Source organism: Scomber scombrus, chromosome 14 (genome assembly GCF_963691925.1).
Source record: "Scomber scombrus chromosome 14, fScoSco1.1, whole genome shotgun sequence".
Classification (NCBI taxonomy): Eukaryota; Metazoa; Chordata; class Actinopteri; order Scombriformes; family Scombridae; genus Scomber; species Scomber scombrus.
This window is the reverse complement of record NC_084983.1, coordinates 22,105,668-22,126,652: the sequence shown is the minus strand read 5'-3', so window position 1 is coordinate 22,126,652 and position 20,985 is coordinate 22,105,668. Positions and strand designations below refer to the sequence as shown.

Genomic DNA, 20,985 nt, shown 5'->3' with positions numbered 1-20,985 from the left:
GTCTTTGAATTCCTGTGTGTGCATGAATGTGTGATGTCAGGTATCAAATATTTACCTCAACATCAAACACGTGTGCGCTCACAAACACGGACGTACACACGCGCACTGCGAACACGCACACGCTCGCCGAGAAGAGGAAAAAAAAGAAAGGGGGGGAAAAAAAGAGAGAAAGGCATTTGACACACATCACATACATCAAACATCGTCATCGGGGCCATGCTAACAGGTGTGCAGGAGAAGAAGACAGCAACCCACTCACACAGCCAAACATGAAAGATAGATAGGCGCGCACACACACACATACACACACACACCTCTCACTCAGTGGATGGATAAAGTAACACCCTGACAGTTCAAGAGGAAGATTTAATTTTGTGTGTGTGTTGTCTAGATGAAACAGAGAGGTTTGGGGACACGTTTCATATGTAAGTCTCCGATTTAGACGTGTCACTTAAAAGTGTGTGAATAAAATTTCCCATCTGTAATTTATCTGATACCAAAATGCTAAAAATGTGGGTGACTCTACAGCAACATGACATCACAACTGAAATGTGTGCTTAAATCATCAGTCAATTAATTGATAAGTGAATTCATTTATTTACTACTAGCAGCTCTGAGGTTGGGCTTAAACGCAACACTGTTTAGAGCTAAATGCTAAGACGCTCAAAATGCTAAACTGCTGATATTTAGCAGGTGTAACAAATACCATTTCACCATGTTAGATTAGTGTTTTAGCATGTTAACACACATTTGTTTAAACAGTAATGGCAGCACTAGATGGAAATTTGAAGGATGTCAAAAGTTTCATGGCAAACCATCACTAGCTGTCCACACATTTCACTCAAAACCACAAATGCCAACCTCACAGAGGTGCTCGAGGAAGTCAGGGGATCTCCAAAGTCTAGTCAAGTCAAAGGGATGGATTTTTGGATTCATCATCTGGACAAATGATCAATTGAAAAATAATCCACAGATGAATAAGTGATGAAAATATTCATTAATTGAGACCTGAAATGTGTGAAATGCTCTTGGAGTGAGAAAAATGCAAAACAAAGCAGAGTAGAGCCGGTCTCTGCTGGACATTTCACTGAATACATTTCAACATGAGTTGTTGTGCATCAGAACCCACAACTGACACAGCTTGAGCTGCAACATAAAGGTGTAAAACCACAAATAAAACTACTCTGCAAAGACAAAAACCGCAGCGTACATCTGTGCTTAACTTCTCAGCCAGCAACTTTAATGTTGTGCTAACGACCTCACTCAATAACACGCACGCGCACACACATCAACATCTTCCGACTGACTGGAAGGCTCAGAGCCACTTAGGTGCAGTCATGAGTCACTCTCGGATGCTGATATCACCATCACCATTCCCATCAGCACTCTATCCCGTGGACCCCCCCGCTGAACACTCCGCAGGGATGCGCTGGATGGAAGGAAGCTCGCTCCTCATGTCAAATACAGAAGTCTGTTGTCTCTGCAAAGTAAATTAGTTTTCTGGTATTGCACTCAGGGGAGCGAAGCTTCCTTAAGTGAAGTGTAAAATAACAGATACACAAAAATAAATGCCCCCTGCTAGCTGTAGCGTGGTTTAAGGAGGATCACTTCAATGATAAGAACCTAGTTTGTTCCTTGAGGGAAACTGAAAGACGTTGGAGATTATTCCCAGATGAAACATCTTATGTCAGTGTTTCCCACCAGCTCCTCTATTAAGGCAGGAAGGGGTTAGATATAGACAGCTGATTAGTAACTTTGGATTTTTTGTTTGAAGCCTCCACTGACATGATCACTCCCTGGTGGTTTTATTTAGCTGGCTATTTGTGTTGATATTTCAATCAAGAAGCAAAACAATGTCAAATTTTTGTACAACCACTTAAATCTTTCAATCAAAAATAAGCAAATGAGACTCGTGTTAGCTTGGTGTTAGAACAACAGCTAAATATTTAGCTTCCACCTCTTTGGAAAATTAACTTATTTACACTTCTGGTTCACTTCTGCATACCATGTGGGCTAAACTACGTGTCTCTGTATTGAGTTTGCCTTCAGTGCTAAATGTTTATGTCCCTGAAACTTTATTCAGATGGGTCCTTAATGGAAATGCATCCACTCAGAATGTAATAATACGATCATCACAATCAAAACAGATGGCTGTTGTTGTTTTCTTATGCTGTCAGGGGAAAGCTAACACAAATCTATCTTCATGAAGCAAGTTGGTAGAGGTTTTTTTTTAGGAAACTTGTTTTTTTTCACTTAAATATGTTACAGAGAAATTTTCCAGAAATGTTAAACCTTTTTATTTTTCTGTCTCATTTTACAACAGCGAGGTGAAAGGTATGAACACCAACTTACTGAAACAAAGCTAAAACACATGAAAACCAAACATGATTATGATATGATATGTTTATCCTTATCCAACCGCAATGCAGAACAGTCAAGGATAATTATGCTTAAACTGCAGTGATTATCAGATGGTCAAACAGTGTCTGAAACCTTCCCACATACTGTATATCTTTAAAAAAAGTCTGAATTAGGGGTGCTACAACTGACCATTTTTCCAACTTTAATAACCGCGATCACATGGTCAAGCCCACTTTACACAACAATTGGCCAGATGTGCAGAGAAAGTAAGCAGGGTTTAAACTTCAATGAATGCACGAGAACAGATTGTCTAAAAATGTTCACAGTTGTCTCGATCTAAACAATCAGTACTGAAGTTATCCATGACAGGACGGGTTTCTCCCCGCCTTCAACTGTGACTGTAAGAGACAAACACTTTTGCCTGCAGATGTGGTCAGACGACATGTCATACAGGCCGGTTTGTTTCCTGCAGTACACAGTGCTACAGTAAGTAGCTTCCTTGTATTATACTTCGAGGAACTACAAGAGAACTATTATACAGTAGTTGGCTCTCAATATTATGAAAGAGTGTCCTCATGCTGCTGAGCATGAAGAATAAGAATTGGACCCTTTAGGGAATTTGTCTCAATACAACAGTGGGAGAAACTTCAGGAAGGAATCAAATTAAAAAGGACAGAGGAAGGAAAAAGGTAGGAAAGGATGAGTGAAAGAGTTAACAAACAGGGGCGTGAACAGATGTCAGGAAAATAAAACAGAATTAAGAGAGACACTGTGCACTACACCTGACAAGCACATATTGTATACTGGTACGCAATATGTACACACACATATGCACACCAACCGGAGAGGCGTCAGGCCAAACAAACGAGCCACAGAAATCAAATAGATTTCCTTTATCACCTTGCTGGCTCCAGCCACCAGAACATTAACACAATATTTATTGATGCTGCCACTGCTCCTGCTGCTGCTGCTGCATTATGGGAGCAGGGATGAGAGAGTGGAAAACAGAAAGAGAGAGAGAGAGAGAGGGAGAAGAAACGAATAAAAAGAAAAAAAGAAGGAAGAGGCAGAGGTCCAAATAATTTTCTAACTAAGCCTCCCACTCCGTCTCCCAAAATCTGCTGACAAACAATGAAGGAGGTGAGTCGGAGCCAGCAACGCTGGGGCCCTGCCAAAAACTCAGGAGGAGAGAGAGAGAGAGAGAGAGAGAGAGAGAGAGAGAGAGAGAGAGAGAGAGAGAGAGAGAGAGAGAGAGAGAGAGAGGGAGCAAGAGAGAGAGAGAAGAGAGGAGGACAGGTGGGAGGAGGGAGGCAGGGAGAAAGAAACAAAGACAGAGATGGAGGATTGATCCATCCCTCCCGTCTCCACTGCCATCAGGAGTTCATTAGCTCCTGCAAGGGAGGAAAGGAGGGATGAAAAGGACAGAGATGGAGGATGAACACTCTGCCCTCCACTCCCAGCGACCCCGGCTACCACCCCCGTTTGTCTACATGCACCTCCCCTCCTCCGCCCCTCCTGTCATCCTTCATCCTGCCCTCCCTACACCTCTTCCTCTCCTCTACCTCACTCCCTTCTGTCCCTGCTGGCTTCACCTTCTTCACCTTCTCCTTTGTTGCTTTTCTTCTACTGCCTCTATCCCTCTCGTCAACTATCTCCCCTCCACACCTCATCGCTATCTTTCTTCCTCATTTCTTCTTTTTCCACAGTTCTCTACAATACCAAACTATATTATTTAATGTTATCCATCTGCAAACTTTGTCTCTGAACTCTTTTCCAGGCCTTAAAACTCAAACAAACACTCATTTTTTATATGAGAAAAGGCAAAACATGTAAACCTCAAACTCCCTCTCCTCTGAAGCCCAGCTTTCACTGCTTCTTTTATTCATTTTGATATATCTGATGGCTTTAAATATATATTAAGCACAAATGAAATCTTCAAGGATGGTGAATCAGTGAATCAGTGGCTCATTTCCATCCTGGTTTGCCGGATGTTCAAACAGCAAAGAAAGGTCTGACATACTGTTTCTGTCTGTTGTTTACTCGCCCTCTCTCTCTCTCTCTCTCTCTTTCTCTCCCCACAAACACACACACCCCTGAAACCTTCCCATCAGGAGCTCAGGCAGCATCTGTCAGCCTGTCCATCAATGTGCTTACAGCCTTTCAGACTTTTTATTTTTTTATTTTTCCACTACAGAAGAGTAGGAGGTAGAAGGCAGGCAGGCAGAGAGAGAACAGTCCGACATTCAAGTGTCTGTCTAATGGATAATAACACATTTTAACCAATGTTTCTGGAGCCTACTTTTTAATGCCACACATTTGACAAAGTCAGATTTCTCTCAGACTGATTTAGAGCTGCAACGATTAGTAGATTAATTGTTAATTGCCTACTATTAAATTAAATGCCAACAATTTTGATAATTGATTCAAGGTTTCGAGTAATTTCTGAAGAAAAAACGCCCTAAGACTCACATTCCAGTTTCTCAGATGTGAAAATGTTCTTGTTCCTTTACTCTTCTAGGACAGTAAGCTGAATATTTTTGGGTTGTGAACTGTTGGACAGGACCAAAGAAGACATTTGAAGGCATCATCTTGGGCTAAGAAACATACTGCTTAACATTTTTCACCATTTTCTGATATTTTATGGACCGAACAACTAATTAATTCATTGAGAATGATCTGAAGATTAATCAAAAATGAATATAATCATTAGTTGCAGCCTTGGACTGATTTCTGAGACGATTAACACCTACACAGTTTTTTCAGTTGATTAGACGTCTATGCAGGTTGATGCTAGGCGGAGATATGCTGGGGAATTACATGAGGTCACTAGACTCGTTGTACCAATTACAAAGATAAATGTTATCCCACTCTAAAAAGGTGCAACAAAACAAGAAAGTCAGGAATCTGTCAGTCAAGCTCAGTCTGTACTTGCTCACACAGTCCTGAGAGGAGATTTTATCGGGTAGATAGAAGAAGAGGAAAACAACTTTTATCAGTGGCTTTATTGGAAATCACTAATAAAGAATGAAAACTTCCACTTTTCTACTGCCTGCCTGTATGTTTCATATAGTTAAACTACAGCATTATACATCCAGCAGAGATTCAGAAGTTCAGGGCAAAGTGGTGACACATTTATGATGGACCAAACACTTAATAACAAATGTTTCCATCGAGATAAAACACCTGATAAATTCATGTTATTTCATCCATTGTCAAAGCTAGTTTCCTTATTCTGTCCCTCAATGGAAGCGGCAAAACTTAATATAATATATAACATACTTCAAATGAAGATAATCTTGGGCTGCAACTAATAACTGTTTTTTTACATTCTACATCTAAAAATATCCTCAGACTATGTGTATGTGTCCGTGGATGGCTGTTTCAAGGGGAAATGAAAATGCATGAAATAAGCAAAAAGGAAACGAAACATAAGTTTGGTGAGCCATGTCCTAATGATATCATCTTTGTGGTAAGACCATAGACTTGAACTGTAACAACAACAACAATAAAGCCATCTGCTGCACCACAACATTCAATGCTCCTATTCAGTTAGCAAGAGAGAGGTTCTTATGAAGCACATTCCAATTACTCCTGCAAAATCTTTCTTTGAAATGTGTGTCCTGCTTTCCTTCCTCAACAGTGATGTGTGCAGGTGTGCATACTTTGTGATTATCCTTTACAAACAAGTCTGAGTCACAGTGGCACAGCAAAAAAAAAAAAAAAGTAGAATTTAAAACACTCTCTCTCCCCTTGAAGTCTGACGTCATCTGTTGCCCACTGAACAGCAGGTTAGCATGCACACACTCAAGAACCAGCTAATGAGGTTCTAGGCCACAGCGGGGTCATCCACTGGGAGCAAACACTGACAAAACACACACACACACATACACACACAGGCTATTGCATGAAAGCATGTCTGGAGTGGGGCTGCATGATATTTCGTTTCAGCATCGGCACTGAAATGTGCACATGTGAAACAGTCACATTGCAGGACACAAGATGTCAACTAAGGCAAATTAACTCAAACATGTCATGCTCTAACTTTTTTAAAGCTTGATTAAAAAAAAAGGTAAATTCAAGGTTGTCATTTTCTATGAATAATCTACTAGAAAAGTCAGTCTGATGTTAAATCATTTAGTCTGATTCAAGGGTGCGCTTCATCAGTCTTCATCAGGCTACCGTCATGTATGACAAAGAGATTTCTTATTATTCAATTATTGAAATAGTTGCAGATTAATTTTCTGTTGATCAATCAACTAATCGTTGCAGGTCTATTTAAAACATATATTCTATGTAAGTGTAACACAAGTTATAATAGTCTTTAACAGCTGTTCTGTTATACCACACATAACTGTCTTTTATTAAAGATAATCAATCAAGTTTAAGAAAACATTTCCCATGCCTATTTTTGTCTTTCTTATTCTGTCTTGGTCGAGATATTTTTTTTCTCAGTCATTCTTCAAAAAGAATCTGTCAATTAGCAGAAATTTACGATTCTGAATCATTAGCACTGATCACACATCCAATATCAGGCTGTTCTTAACACACAAACACACACAGCATATAGGGAACTACACACCAGCAAGAACACACACACACACACACACACACAAATCCTCCTCAGCTAGTAGTAATACCCTTGTGGCCGACATGCTGGTTAGTTAGTTAGCAAGCAGAGCACAGCAGAGAGCTGGTGACATGACAGCTAGCCAACACGCCTGCAGGCAGCTACACACACGCACACACACATAAATCCCTCAGCTCAGTTGGTTCCTATCCTTCTTATCTGACACGTATTTCTGAATCACTCACACACACACACACTCATTTGCCCTGCAGCCCTCTTTAGCTATGTGTGTAAAAACATGTATGTGCACATGGGAAGGCATGCATGCGCGTGTGAGGGATTGACGGTACAGTTTGCGTGACGTTGGCGGTCCATTCATGAACAACACCACCACCCCCCACCCCTCCTCCTCCTCTTCACTACGTAGCTGCTAATGCGATGTAACGCACCACGTGGGGGTCCTTACCCCCTTTTCCATCCAATCAGAGCTCAGCGCTTAACACAGCACACACAAATACAAGTTCCTACACACGCTACGCTAGGCCCCCGCCCACACACACACGTGTGTGTATGTACACATGTGAGGCTTAAAAGGTCTGCATGCTTGGGATTCACATGACATACTATACTTTTGGGCACACACACACACACACACATTCCTCCTGGCTGCACTCTTAAATAAGACTTGACAGAGAAATCATGGTAAAATGTTGATTGCGATGATGATGAGGAGATGATGAGGGAAAAGATGGAGGGATGGATAAAAGGCTGGGGAGGAACAGAGCAGTGAAAGTTAAAGAGGAAAGGGAGCAATGGTTGAGATGAAGGGAGGAGGGATTGAAAGATGGATGACTGGCTGGATGGATGGATGCTGTCAAAAAAAGGGAAAAAAAGCAAATGCAGAATGAAAACAGTTCTCATCCCTATTCACTTGCCTTGTAAACAACCACTGTCTGTAGACGAGAGAAGCAAGCCTCAAGGGAGATAGATAGATAGATAGATAGATAGATAGATAGATAGATAGATAGATAGATAGATAGATAGATAGATAGATAGATAGATAGATAGATAGATAGATAGATAGATAGATAGATACAGAGAGGGAGAGAGAAAACAAGATAGCACTGCATCAGGGAAGATAGAGAGAGGGGGGATAGAGGGATAGAGAGAGTCGTTATGCCCCCACACACCATGACTCATCTCCGGTTTCATACCCAGCGGGAGAAGGGTTGTGTGTGTGTGTGTGTGTGTGTGTGTGTGTGTATGTGTGCGCGTGTGTCTGCAAGAGCAAGAGAGTTGGTAGAGAGAGAGTTTGACGAGCATGGTACACGCATCTTGAATATGTGTTTAGAGTGAGCGAGGGGCATGCCGAGAGAGTTGTTGGTACTTGTGCGTGATGATGACGACGCTCTGTGTGTGTGTATGTGATGGTGATGGTGGTGGGAGAGTGGGATTGAGGGATTGAGGGTTCGGGGGTGGGGGAGTGGGGGGCTGCTGTCACAACTGGGAACATTTAACAAGTCCCCAGACGATTCCTGCTTAATTGATTCAAGACTGGAGCCAGCTCAGCCTCACATGTGCCATCAAAAAAAAATTAAAAAAAATCTGGATAAATTGCACCATCCGTTAATGATCAGCACTAATTGGCAGACGGAATATTCTTTAGAGGTTCTCCAGGCAATTACAAAGAGTAGGTGGCCACAACACGCTGCTGAAAATCATACCGGAGGCAAATGCCCCACTTACACCCCATTAATACTATTCACATCTGACGTCTGGCACCAGCATCTGCATCCACATGTCAAAGTCCTGGTTTTGTTATTGTTGGGGGGGCTGAGAGAGGGTGTGGGGGGGGGGGGGGGGGGGGGGGGGGGGGGGGGGGTCCCAGGTAGTGATGCAACAACCACTCTCATCCAAGCCATGGATACAAACACAGAGCTCTGACTTTGAGGAGGTAAACAACAGCCACTCCCCCCTCTTCTAAAGCCAGCTAGATCTGCACAGCACGAAGCAGGAGGAGGAGGAGGAGGAGGAGAGGGTGAAGGAGGCAGAGAGGAGTTGCTCTAATTCCTTGATGTGTGTATGTGTGTGGTTGCGTGCTCAGCCTTCCTAAAAGCAATGCTGCTGCTGCTCCCCCTGCTCCCCCCCCCAAAAATTTGCTGAGGAGTGGAAGAGCCTGCAATTCTTCCAGGAACTGTAAAAAAAAAAAAAAAAAAAAAAAAAAGCTTGGTGCCACCACCTTGCACCCAAACCTGCAGCACGACCAAAACCCTCACACAACTTCACCTGCTCTCCCCATATATGTATATAGCCTACGTATGTGTGTGTGTGTGTGTGTGTGTGTGTGTGTGTGTGTGTGTGTGTGTGTGTGTGTGTGTGTGTGTGTGTGTGTGTGTGTGTGTGTGTGTGTGTGTGTGTGTGTGTTCCGGCTTCCCTGCCTTCACATACGCCTGCAAATTACAACTCACATTCCTCGCTACACTGTTGCAAATGAGCCGATTTGTTGCAATTACGCGCAAAAAATAGCCACACTTGGACACTCTCCAACTGCCCGCTCGCACACTTGATTCCCACCGGGGGCGCGTTCACGTCACGTCTGAGCACAACATGGCCAAGTTTACCCCGGTTTATTTTTTTTAATTATTATTATTATTATTTCAACCCCCCCCCCCCCCCCCCCCTCTTTCGTGCACAGGCGTTGCTTGCTTGACCCGGGCGATTTGTCCTTTTCATCATCCGCAAAAAAAAAACACATAACGACGTGCACCCTCCTCGGCTTGACCCACATGCACCATCCAGGCTGCTGACAAGCCCGCTGCAAAAGTGCGTACAGTGCCGCTGCCCTGCTGCTAGCCTAGCACTGACATAGCACTAGCAGCAGCAGCAAAGTAGACTTCAGAGGTCCTGCAACACTCCCACTTTAAGGTTTATCATGTACACCCGTGTGTTAGTTGGATTTTTAGCTGTATTTTTTACCTTGAACGCAGTCAGCTTCGGGTGCAGAGACGTCCTCAGTCCTGGACGGCGGGCGATTCCCAGAGATTAGGAGATCATTGGGAGCCAGGCACATGTAGTTTTTTTACAGTGGTGGGTTTAGCACTAGTTCAGTTTGCCCAGTCAGTGCCCTGACAGGCTGCTAGCAGTGCTGCTAAACACTGTGGATCCACGTTGGGTTGACAGGACTGTCCCTTCCCCTCCGCTTCACGGTGCGTTGTTGACAGCTCGTCAGCTCCGCAAAGACCGACGGCCGAGTCCAAATAATCCGAAATAAAAATCCAAAAGTGGGCAGCCACACTTGAGTTGCAGCCTTTTTTTCTTCTTTTTTAAAACAAGTCAATACCAACAAGCGGAGTGGTCCTGCTGCTGTTCACGGTGTAGCAGCAGGCTGTGAGGTGCGCACAACATACCACTCACAGGAAAGCATGTCGCATTTTGCAAAAAGCAGCCCCAAACGTGGTGTCAAAATCCGGCTGTGTTTTCCTCTCCAGTGCCAGCAGAACGGGAAGGAGGGTCGGAAGAATCACCAGGAGGAGGAGGAGGAGGGGTGTTAAAAAAAAGAAAAGAAAAGAAAAGGATGCTTTATTTCCAAACGATGAGTCAGAGAAAAGATTGCAATCCAGTTTCGCAATGTCCCTCCTTCAGAAATAAAACATTGAGCTCTCCGCCGTCTTCACTTGCTGCGTCGCCTCGCTTCCACTCCTCTCTGCCCGGTGCACGCCGCTCTGCACAAATAATGCACAGGCGGGTCTTGTCTTGCAACGTCTCCCTCCCCTCTTACCCCCAGAGAGAAAAAAAGACAACACGGAGGAAAAATCTCTCAGCTCTTATCATCAGCTTGAAAACTCTTTTGGCGCCATATTTATGGCGTACTTTCAATTCACTGTTACCGCAAGCTGCACTTCCTACTCTGAGAAATGCTAGATTACTGCGCCTCGGAGAGGAGAGGATGGGGATTGAACCTTCACCTGCCAATTCTCTGCCAGGCACACAGGGCTCACTGTGAGGGGGAAAAGTGTGGAAATTGGACATTAAAAAGCTGAATGTGGTGTCTGACTTCTTACCAATAATGATCAGAAAACAGAAAACTAACCTTTTAACAGAAGTAGGCCTATGATCTTCCAAAATTTAAATATTTTATTTTAGCCCCCCAAAAGAGAGTGAATATGACTGCACAAATAGAAATGTGGATAGATTTTAGCAATATCTTCACATGGTACAGTTTTCAAAAGGTAACTGTAAACTGTGTAAAAAATGTCACCTTAAAAATCACTCCATCACTTAAAATTTAAAGATAAAGGCACATGAGTGACATGACTGGATTTCTTTATTTCTGAGTAATTTTGTTTAGAGCCACCTTTTCCATTTCATTTTCAATCCCTATTACCATTTTTTGAAGGTGATGTTTCAGCTTCATCATCACCATTAACTGCTGTCAGGATAATTGGCAGCAGGAGCTTCAGTTCAAAGTGAAAGCCCATAGTTGCACTTTACTGTAAGTGATAATATCTCGGTGATTGATTTGCTCACAGTGATCCAAAGGGGAATGCTTGGCAAGTAAATTACCTTCCCTCACATTTTCTCTAAAATCTATATTTAAAGAGGAGGAGGGTGCTTGATCAATGCATTATCTACTACCCTCCACTGCCTCTAAATCACTGTCCTCTGCCTGTTATCAAGCAGAACAACATTTTCTTATAGTTTCTCCACCGTCCGAAGTTTAATAACAAGTGAAGTGCATGCAAACAAATCCATCTTCCATGAAAACTCTCCGTCTCATTAAGCATGTGCAGCTTTTACATTCTGCCATCTCTGCAGCGACAGACAGCAACTGTTGTTTTTCATCTTCGCCGTGCTTTTTGGGTTTCTAAAATGTCTGCAGAGCCAGGAGGCATGCTGAAATTAAGGTCACTCAGATGAGCAAATGGGATGATTCCACCCTTATCAAACACGCCAACCTGCACGCACATGAACACACACAGGCGAGGATGTCAGGTGCACAAATGCTCATATCAGCTGTATCAGGTGTCACTCAGAAAGTGGAGAGAGAGGGGAGGTGGTGAGGGAGAGGAAAAGAGGTTGTGATGCTGTTTTGCACAAAGTGAAATGAGGCGGTGAAGGACACAGAGGAGGGATTTCTCTGGCACACATTCAAATGCAACAGCAGCATCCTACAGTTTGTCCTCCCCTCCTTCTCCTCCACTTAACGCATGTAGGTAGTGTCCCTGTGAGGAAACAGCCTGCGACCCTCTCAGTGAGTGTTTTTAATGTGAGCTAATGCAATTTCCTGGTTGATGAGATGCACCCATTGTTTATTTAGGAAGCAGATCCGCCCAGATCTGGGTCAAATAGTAGTTGTAGTTTGTTTAATCTGCTGGGTGCACCAGATGGGTGAGGTTTACAGCAGCAGAGCATAACTGATATGTGGTTAAAGGTGCCACATGTAGCACAACAATTAATCATTAAACACACCAAATTTAAGACATTAGTATTAGTAACTATTGTAGAGTTGTAATGATTAGTCAATTATTTGATCAATAGAAAATTAATCTGCAACCATTTTGATAATCAAATCATCGTTTAAGTCATTTTTTTAAGCAAAAGTGCCAAATATTTAAACTCAAATGTGATGTTTTAATGCATTTCTTTGTCAAACATGATGATAATATGTTTTTCTTTAGGTTTTGGACTGTTCATCGAACTAAACAGTGTGTTGATTTTTATATGATCCTTTTAACTAATGTAAAGTGTCTTTGAGTATCTTGAAAAGCACTCTATAAATAAAATTCATCATTATTAGACTTGGTCAAATGTTTTTCTGACTCCCATCAAAATGGGCAGTTCACCCCTGGCATTAACTAAATAATTAGCTTGTGCATGCTGTAGAACAGTAAGGTCCACTGGTGAAGTTTTGAATTGTTTGGTTATTCATGATCCAAAATGTTAAGAACATTTGCTTTGTTAGGACATAATTTGTCCCTTTCCATCTCTGAATTCTTTCAACAACGTTTCCCCTGAGAAATTTTTGATTTTGGACCAAGAAAAAGCCAGGATGTTAGCCAGGAGTCTATTTGGTTTGGAGAACTCCCGGCTACTTAATTAGTTACAAATGTTTTTTGTCTTTTTGTTTTCCTTCTTTTTTTGTTACTCACTGGACATGAAATCTTCAACAAAATTGGTCAGCCTAATTTGCTGGTAATGTCAATTAATAACCGTATGGTAGTTATAAAAGCAGATGCTATTCATGCCATTTTCTTGGTAAAACATAAGTTAAGCTACATTTTTATAATGACAATTCACCAATAATATTGAGTACATAATTAACTTAACTCACCATGTTTGCTGTGCATGCTGCAACTCAGTAATCAATTGTTAGGGTATACATGCTCCAAAATGTTCAGAAATTTTACTTTGTTAGGATGTAATTTGTCTTTTCCATCTCTGGATTCCCTTAACAACTTTTACATAGTATTCATTTAAGAACCAAAAACAACCAGGATGTTATCAAAAAAGTGTTGTGATTCATAGTCCTATGTGTCAAAAAGCACAAAGGACAAATGTGAAATTTGTGATTCTTCTCAAGTTTAATTCCCTCCATCACTTTGAATGTTTGGAGTTTATTTGGTTTAGAGTTCTCTCGTCTAGTTAATTAGTTTCAAACACTGATGTCTTTTTATTTTCCTTCTTCTTTTATTACTCACAACATCTTTAACCAAATCTGTCAGTTAACTTGCTGGTAATGTCTATCATGCACACCCTCCCACCACCACAATCACCACTAACAACAAACACACACACAGTCACACACACACACACACACACACACACACACACACACACACACACACACACACACACACACACACACACACACACACACACACACACGTCAGATCATGGTCACTTATGGGGACATTACATAGACTTACATTCATTTCCTGGAAACTTAGCCTAATCATCATAATTTCCCTTAATTTAACCCTCACCCTAACATTAACCACTGACCCAAAAATCATATTTTTCACATGGTTTTCACATGGACATGGTTTTGTCCTAAATTGGACAAGTCATCCCTATTCACCTGGTCCTAAGTATGAAATCTGTCCCCAAAAGTAGCCTATGACAGAACACATATCACACACACAAACACACAGCAGCCAACATTACACTATTTTTCCATGACATACGCAGGTTGCATTTGATTTTCATAACCACACATTCCAGCAAATAAGATCAATATGTGAACAACAGAGATGACAGTATTCCTCTGGAGGCAGCTGTGTGTTGGTGCTACAGTGGAGCGGGTGTGGGGACATTACTGACTCGAGGAGGTGAATGCACTGTATCATGGCCCCGATATCCATGTCAACAGCAATTAGGCCAATAGACGGGTATATATCCTAGTTTTTTAAACAATGGGTCAGGATTAAGGACCTGAAATAGCTGGCAGGCCCTACCGCCCCAGCATCCCTACATGTCAAGAGCACTAGTTTTAATTAGTCTGGGTCCCAGGGTGACAGACTACATTTATCACTTGGGTCCCAAGCCTAAAATGTTGAAGCACTGGTCCTTTGTGGGAGCTAATGTCAATGCAATGTCAAGTGTAGCCTAATTCTCATAGTCCTGTGCCAAACTATAATGCTTTTCCCTATGCTCGTCCTGCTTTTGTGATATATAAAATATGTTTGTTATTTGTTTTTTGCATGGGGATGAGCCAGTTTACCTGCTTTACCTCCTACATGCTAATGCTCACAACTAAAATAGCAGCAGGCTGTAATCAAAATGTATTTTAAAATGTATTTTAATAATATATAATTGATCTGGGAAGTAAAGCTGTAACATTGCAGCCAGAATTACATTTTCTATTATTCAACTTTACAATGATTAAATGAAACTCCTGACATTACATCTAGTGTAAAATGAAGCAGAACATTTTTTTTTACCTATTATTTAACCAGGAAAGTCTCTAGAGATTGAAATTCTACATATATGAAGGCAAAACCAACATTCACAAAAGGAAGAAAAGTACAGAAAGAAAAACTGATTCTATCATTTTTCTTGGGAAGCTTGGCTAGCTGACCACACCTAAAGCATACCTCAAAAATATGCACAGAGGACAAAAGCAGCAAATAAGACTGACTGCAGGGGGAGAAAAATACCAGAAAACCGATCTATATCAGATTTGAAAAAAAGAAGAAGAAAGAAACTTTAATTGGCTCCTTGTAGTTTACTTTTCAACACAGTCTGCGTCAGCTTTTGCAAGCTCATTGAAAGTTGACTCTGTACGTGGAAAATCACACCCTGCAAATAACCTGACATGCACATCAACTCATAGCATGCAGGTTTATAATGATCTAACAAGCTTCTTTCCTGCTTGTCCTGTTCTTCTCACAGTAACCTTGGTATTCACAGACACTTCACAGAACAGGCTAATCCCTTCCCACTGGTGCTCCCCCAGTACTCTGGCTGAAAGGACTACCTGTTGTCTGTGTTGTTTCCTGATTATAATTTTCTCCTGAGTAAGCATACATCAGGTGACTCATCAAGAGCGGTCGTCTGCCAAAGCAGGCTGGAACGCAGTGTATTATTTCAGCATCAGTGTATATTTCAGGCTGAGTGAGAGGGAGAGAGCGAGGCCATAAACTTAATGGGTTAGTTCACTCAATAAAGCGGCGACTTGTATGACTTGGAAGCGGCCCAAAGTATAACATACCCGAGAGTGCCACTGGTGGTTTTCCTCAGGGGGAATTTGAGAGGAGGTGAAAGTGTGTTTTTATGTGTGCTTACTTGTGTGTTTTCCTGCCTTTCTGTACTTATGAGGACTGACTCATGAGTAATGAAAACAGGAAAAATGTCTGAGGCGAGAACATTTTATGGGACACACTTCTTACAGAAACTGGTTTAGGGTTGGGATTTAGTGTTTATGTTAGAGGTTAGAAGTTATGATATTCATGCAATCAATTAAGGTCTTGTACAGTATTGTAATTAAGTATATTTACTAAAGTACTGTGAGGTATTTGTACTAGACATGAGTATTTCCATTTGATGCTACTTTACATTTCCACTTCACCACATTTCATGGGTAAATATTGTACTTTCTGCTTCACTACATTTATTTCACAGCTCTTGTGACTTTTCAGATGAAGATTTGATACAATGGATAATATAACAGGCTTTTAAAATACAACACATTGTTAAAGATGAAACCAGTAGTTTCCAACCTTTTGGGCTTTTGACATCTTTCAAAAAGCAGTGTGTAGTCGGGCTCACATTTCAGGTGTCTGTGAGTTGTTAACAGCTCCACCAAATAGTGACTTTTCCCTCCAAACGTCTCACATGGTTTCATTTCAATAAATGTTCAAATGATCCAAAATTTTAGCCAAAAACAACGATTAGAGAAAAAATCCAAAAACTGAAAACAGATTTGTGTATCAGAACTTAGTTTTTTCTTCTGACCTCTCCCAATAATCATTTCAAAACCTTTCAGATGTATCTGGTGACCTTTTGGAGGGGTTGGACCCCTAGGTTGGGAACCAGTGGACTAAACTAGTTAACTGAATATAAAGTAGTGTAAACTAGCTCCACCTCCAGCAGCTAAAACAGTAACATGCTGCTCTAACACTGATGCCTCAGTATCAATAAACTAATGACGTCATATATAATAATATATCAGTCAGAGGGATGAAATTAGTACTTTTACTCTAATACTTGCTTATACTTGTTGCAAGTACTTTTACTTAGTATTTTTCATTTTACTTGTAATGAAATATTTTTACATTGCTGTATCAGTACTTTTACTTAAGTACAGAATCTGAAAACTTCTTTCACCAATGGCAACATAAGTATAAAATTGCATATATGTGCATTTTATGCATATTTTAAGAGATATTATGTTGTCAGGTACACAGATGTTGTGTGTAGCATGCACAGGGGAGATTCAGACGGCATTGTGTTCCTGTGTTAACTGAGTTTGTTCATGTCTGACTGCTCTGCGGTGCTGGATAGTAAAACACTCGATTCAGGGCATCAGGAGAGTACAGCCTGTTGGGATGAAGTTTTGTAACCACTTAAAGTAAACTGACACTGCATGGAAATAGAATTACAATGCTTTGTGCTCCACGGAAAACAGGGCGAAGCTGGAACATCTGTTCACGAGGCAGAGAGGGAACCAACAGGATTTTTCAACTTAGTTATTGTTCAGATGAAGCCAACAGAAACAGTGTCAGTCTGACTGATTAATCATGGGGTGCTTTTTTAAAGATTCAAACATATTTCCCATAGTGTTTTATTTGTTTGAGTGTCACAGCAGAAATTACTGATTTGTCATAGTAGGAAAGGCGCAGGTGTTACTTACAACATTAGTCCCAGTAGTGAGCCTGAATGCACAAGCAGCTTAATAGTATTCAGCCATCATTCATTCAACTATTTACACCTATATTTTTGTTCCTATTGTGACATATTAAAATGTCTTCCATGAAAAAAAAAGTATATTGAAAACAGACTAGACTAGAGAGACTGAGAGCTGAAATTCCAACTTTTCTGTTTGGAAGTGTGAGTTTTAGCTAAAATTCATGTCAGATGCTTCAAAAATAGATTGATTTTTTTGGGCCAAATTAATTCCTGAATATCCATTTCTGGAGCTCACCACTGAACTCAGACCTGTCTATTGGTGGTAACTATACAATAGGAGTCTAGAGTGGTATATAGATATAGTGTTGAGTGTCACTTCTTCAGCTCCTTCACTTCACTGTGTGTGCAGAGAGTGAACGCAGAAGAGGTATAAAGATAAGACAGCTCTCTGATCTGCTCTTGATCTTCATTGAATCTGTTCAGTCACACATTGAAGAAATCCTGTCCTGATCTGCCCAGACATTATTTCATCGCTGCAGGTCTGTCTGTTGTTCCAACCTGCTGAGTCTTTCTTTAGCTTCATCACCTCTACTCCTTTGAAATCGCTGTGAAACTAAGGTGCCAGAGGTTAAATCTTGTGAGATTGTGAGACTGTTTTAAGCCTCTTGTTTTTACCTTTTCAAACCAGATGTGTTTGCATAATCTGTTTTGTATGTGGGAGGTTACCTTTGCTATGTATGTGTCTTATTTAACTGCCTTCATGCTTATTATGCACAGCTCCTTTAGATTACTGTAATAAGGATAACAATGACATACAAATGCATCATTTTAATCATCTTCTCAACATACCTAATGTGGAAACTTTGATTTCGTCTACTAGTTTAAAATTTCTCTTTGGCAGAGCCTCTGTTTATGTTTATTTATTTCAACGCAGAATATAAAGATGACTGCTAATGTAACTTGGCAAAGCAGAAAACCATCTTCTTAATTCTTTCAATTTAGTGCAAAGTGAATCCATTTTGGGTTCACAGTAAATCACTGAGGCCATGCCCTTTATTCTATTTCTTTTACATGTATCTGGCTGTTTTAATGGCAGTCTTCAGACATTTTGACAGTCATTTACAGTAAAATCGTTTTTTACTGTGATGTGGAAACAAAACCAGCAACAGAGCAATGAGCTGGTCTGCCTTTCTGTCTTACTATCTGTCTGTCTGTCCGTCAGACTTCATGTTGGCTTGCCTCCTCTGAAATCCCTCTGCATATCAATGACTTCATGTCAAAACAAGCCCCAAATCCTCCGCTCTGCTGTGTGTGCGTGAATGAGTGAAAGTAAGAAGGAAAAGAAAATCTTGCAAGGGTTTGCGCACACATCTGTGAAGAGAACATAGAAAGAGACTGCATGTATGTGTATGTGTGTGTGTGTTCAAGTATTTGTGCATATCTGTGAGCCTGACTGACTGTCTGTAAGCCTCTTTACATAGACCGGAGGTTAAAAGTCCAGTGTTTCTCACTGATCATATTCCTGGCAGGCTGGTCAAGTGCAGAGAGAGCTGCCGGTCAAAGAAGAAGAAGAAAAATGAAAGTATGTCTGTGTGTGTGTGTGTGTGTGTGTGTGTGTGTGTGTGTGTGTGTGTGTGTGTGTGTGTGTGTGTGTGTGTGTGTGTGTGTGTGTGTGTGTGTGTGTGTGTGTGTCTGGGTGAACTTGAGATATTTCAACATCTCAGTACCTGCTCTGTGAATTTTATATCTTCTGGCAAAGCAAGAAACATAGATAGATCAAGCTAAAGGAGGAGGCAGAAACCTGAAAAAGCCCAAAGCTGTGTTAGACTGCTGACAGTCTATAGCCAGTCAATGCTGCTCACTGACAGCATTAAATGCAGTGAGAGACAACTGTTTCACTTTCAAAAGACTATTACATCCAAATGTTTAAATGTGATGATGTGCACTCCTCACACCTATATATTCTTCTATGTAGCTATGACACAACCACCTCGACATATCATCAACACATTTTATGATATCTTACGAAAAGAAAAACAACCTGTATTCCTTCATAGCTGTCTGCATATAACCCATTATAAGTAAGCCTACTTTATCATATCCTACCACAAAGCATTCGTTGAATAAAAACAAATAAATAGTATGTATATGTTTGAAAAGTTTTCGTAAAGTCGGGCTATGTTGCCATGGTTACATTTAGTGTAATGTCAAAAGGCTGCATGCATATCAGCTCTGTGACATCAAACTAATTAAGATACAGTCATTTTTTGTTACAGTAATTTCAAATGTGCCATGAGATCAGGCTTATTACCCACCACGAATACAACAAGAATGTCTGAAAGATTACATGTTCCCATTAAAAATACCACTCTTGCGTTTTCTGGGGGGTTACACATGCTTACACATCACCATATGTTCTCCATTAAGAGAATACTGAAAACCGGAAATAATTATCTGCAAGTCATTGTGCAATTAGTGGTATTGTGTTTGTGTTGTGCTCACTCTTGTATTTTCCTTTTATAGTAATAAATATAATAAATGCAACTTTATGTTTTATTATTGTTGTGTGCCTGTACTGAATGTGAAAAATCAACTATGCAATTATCATTATTTGCCATTCAGTCCTTTTTACAGCTTCGCCTCTACTGATTAATGCTCCACTGATGGTTTGCAGGGGTCAGCAATTAGTTTCAACAATGCACCAGATTTCTTCATTACTGTGGTGAAAACATGTTTTATACTGTATGTTTTTGTTTGTATAAAACAGGTGAAGTGTTGTATCTGAGAGCAGGTGTCATAATATTTAAAAGTACTGTTATATTATCGACAAAAATCTGTTATGGTCAGATCAGACAAATTATGTTACACACCTGAATAAGACGTTTCAACCTCATATTTATTTACATGAGCCTTGTGTTTTTCATCTACTGGGAATTTAGGGAAGAGTCATGTAAAAGATTATAGATGTAATCTGTAAAAGAGTAAACTTAAACTTTCATAAGGTGACCATATATTTTTGTTGGAGGGTTAGATTTGGCCCACAGCTGCTGTTTGCCTACCACTGGTCTTTTATAGTATATACATTTATGGGCATATAACATAAACAACACTAGTAGATGGCAAATAGGAGCCCGTGGGCCAAATCTGGCCTTCCAACAACGTATATTACATACTATCATGTTACTGTATAAACCTTAATGTGCAGGCAGTGCAGTGGTTAAAACCGTCACCTCGCAGCAAGAGGGTGCTGAGCTCAAACCCACCGGCTGTCTGGGGCGTTTCTGTGTGGAGTTTGCATGTTCTCCATGTGCCTTTGTGGGTTTTCTCTGGGTCCTCCAGCTTCCTCCCACAGACCAAAAACATGCAGTTTAAGTTAATTGGTGACTCTAAATTGCCTGTAGGTATGAATGGTTGTCTGTCTCTGCACTATATGCTGAAACGTCCTGAGATTGACTCCAGCTCCCCTGCAACCCTCAACAAAATGGATGGATGAACGTTTATGTGCGTGTATTAACATGTTGCATCTTTAATCATTTTAATCCAACTGATTTCACAGCAACAACCAGCCAGATGCCTCTGTGCCGAGGGCGTTTCAGGTCAGCTGCAGCGCTCAGATCGGCCACTGTGCGGCGCTGTTGGAAACAATCAAGCTTAAAACACAAACCTCTCCGGCTTTGAAGACAGGAAACTGCCTTTGTTGACTCGGCTGT

General features: G+C 40.9%; 1 protein-coding gene across 1 annotated transcript in view; it reads right to left on the bottom strand.

Moving 5' to 3' along the window:
• The window catches only part of jade2 (jade family PHD finger 2), a 186,587-nt gene extending 176,428 nt beyond the window's left edge, over nt 1-10,159 (bottom strand). The window contains exon 1 of the mRNA XM_062433828.1: nt 9,899-10,159. Within this exon, the coding sequence (XP_062289812.1) occupies nt 9,899-9,998 (100 nt within the window). The 5' untranslated portion in view covers nt 9,999-10,159. The remainder of the gene's footprint in view (nt 1-9,898) is intronic.
• Nucleotides 10,160-20,985: the final 10,826 nt, after the last annotated feature.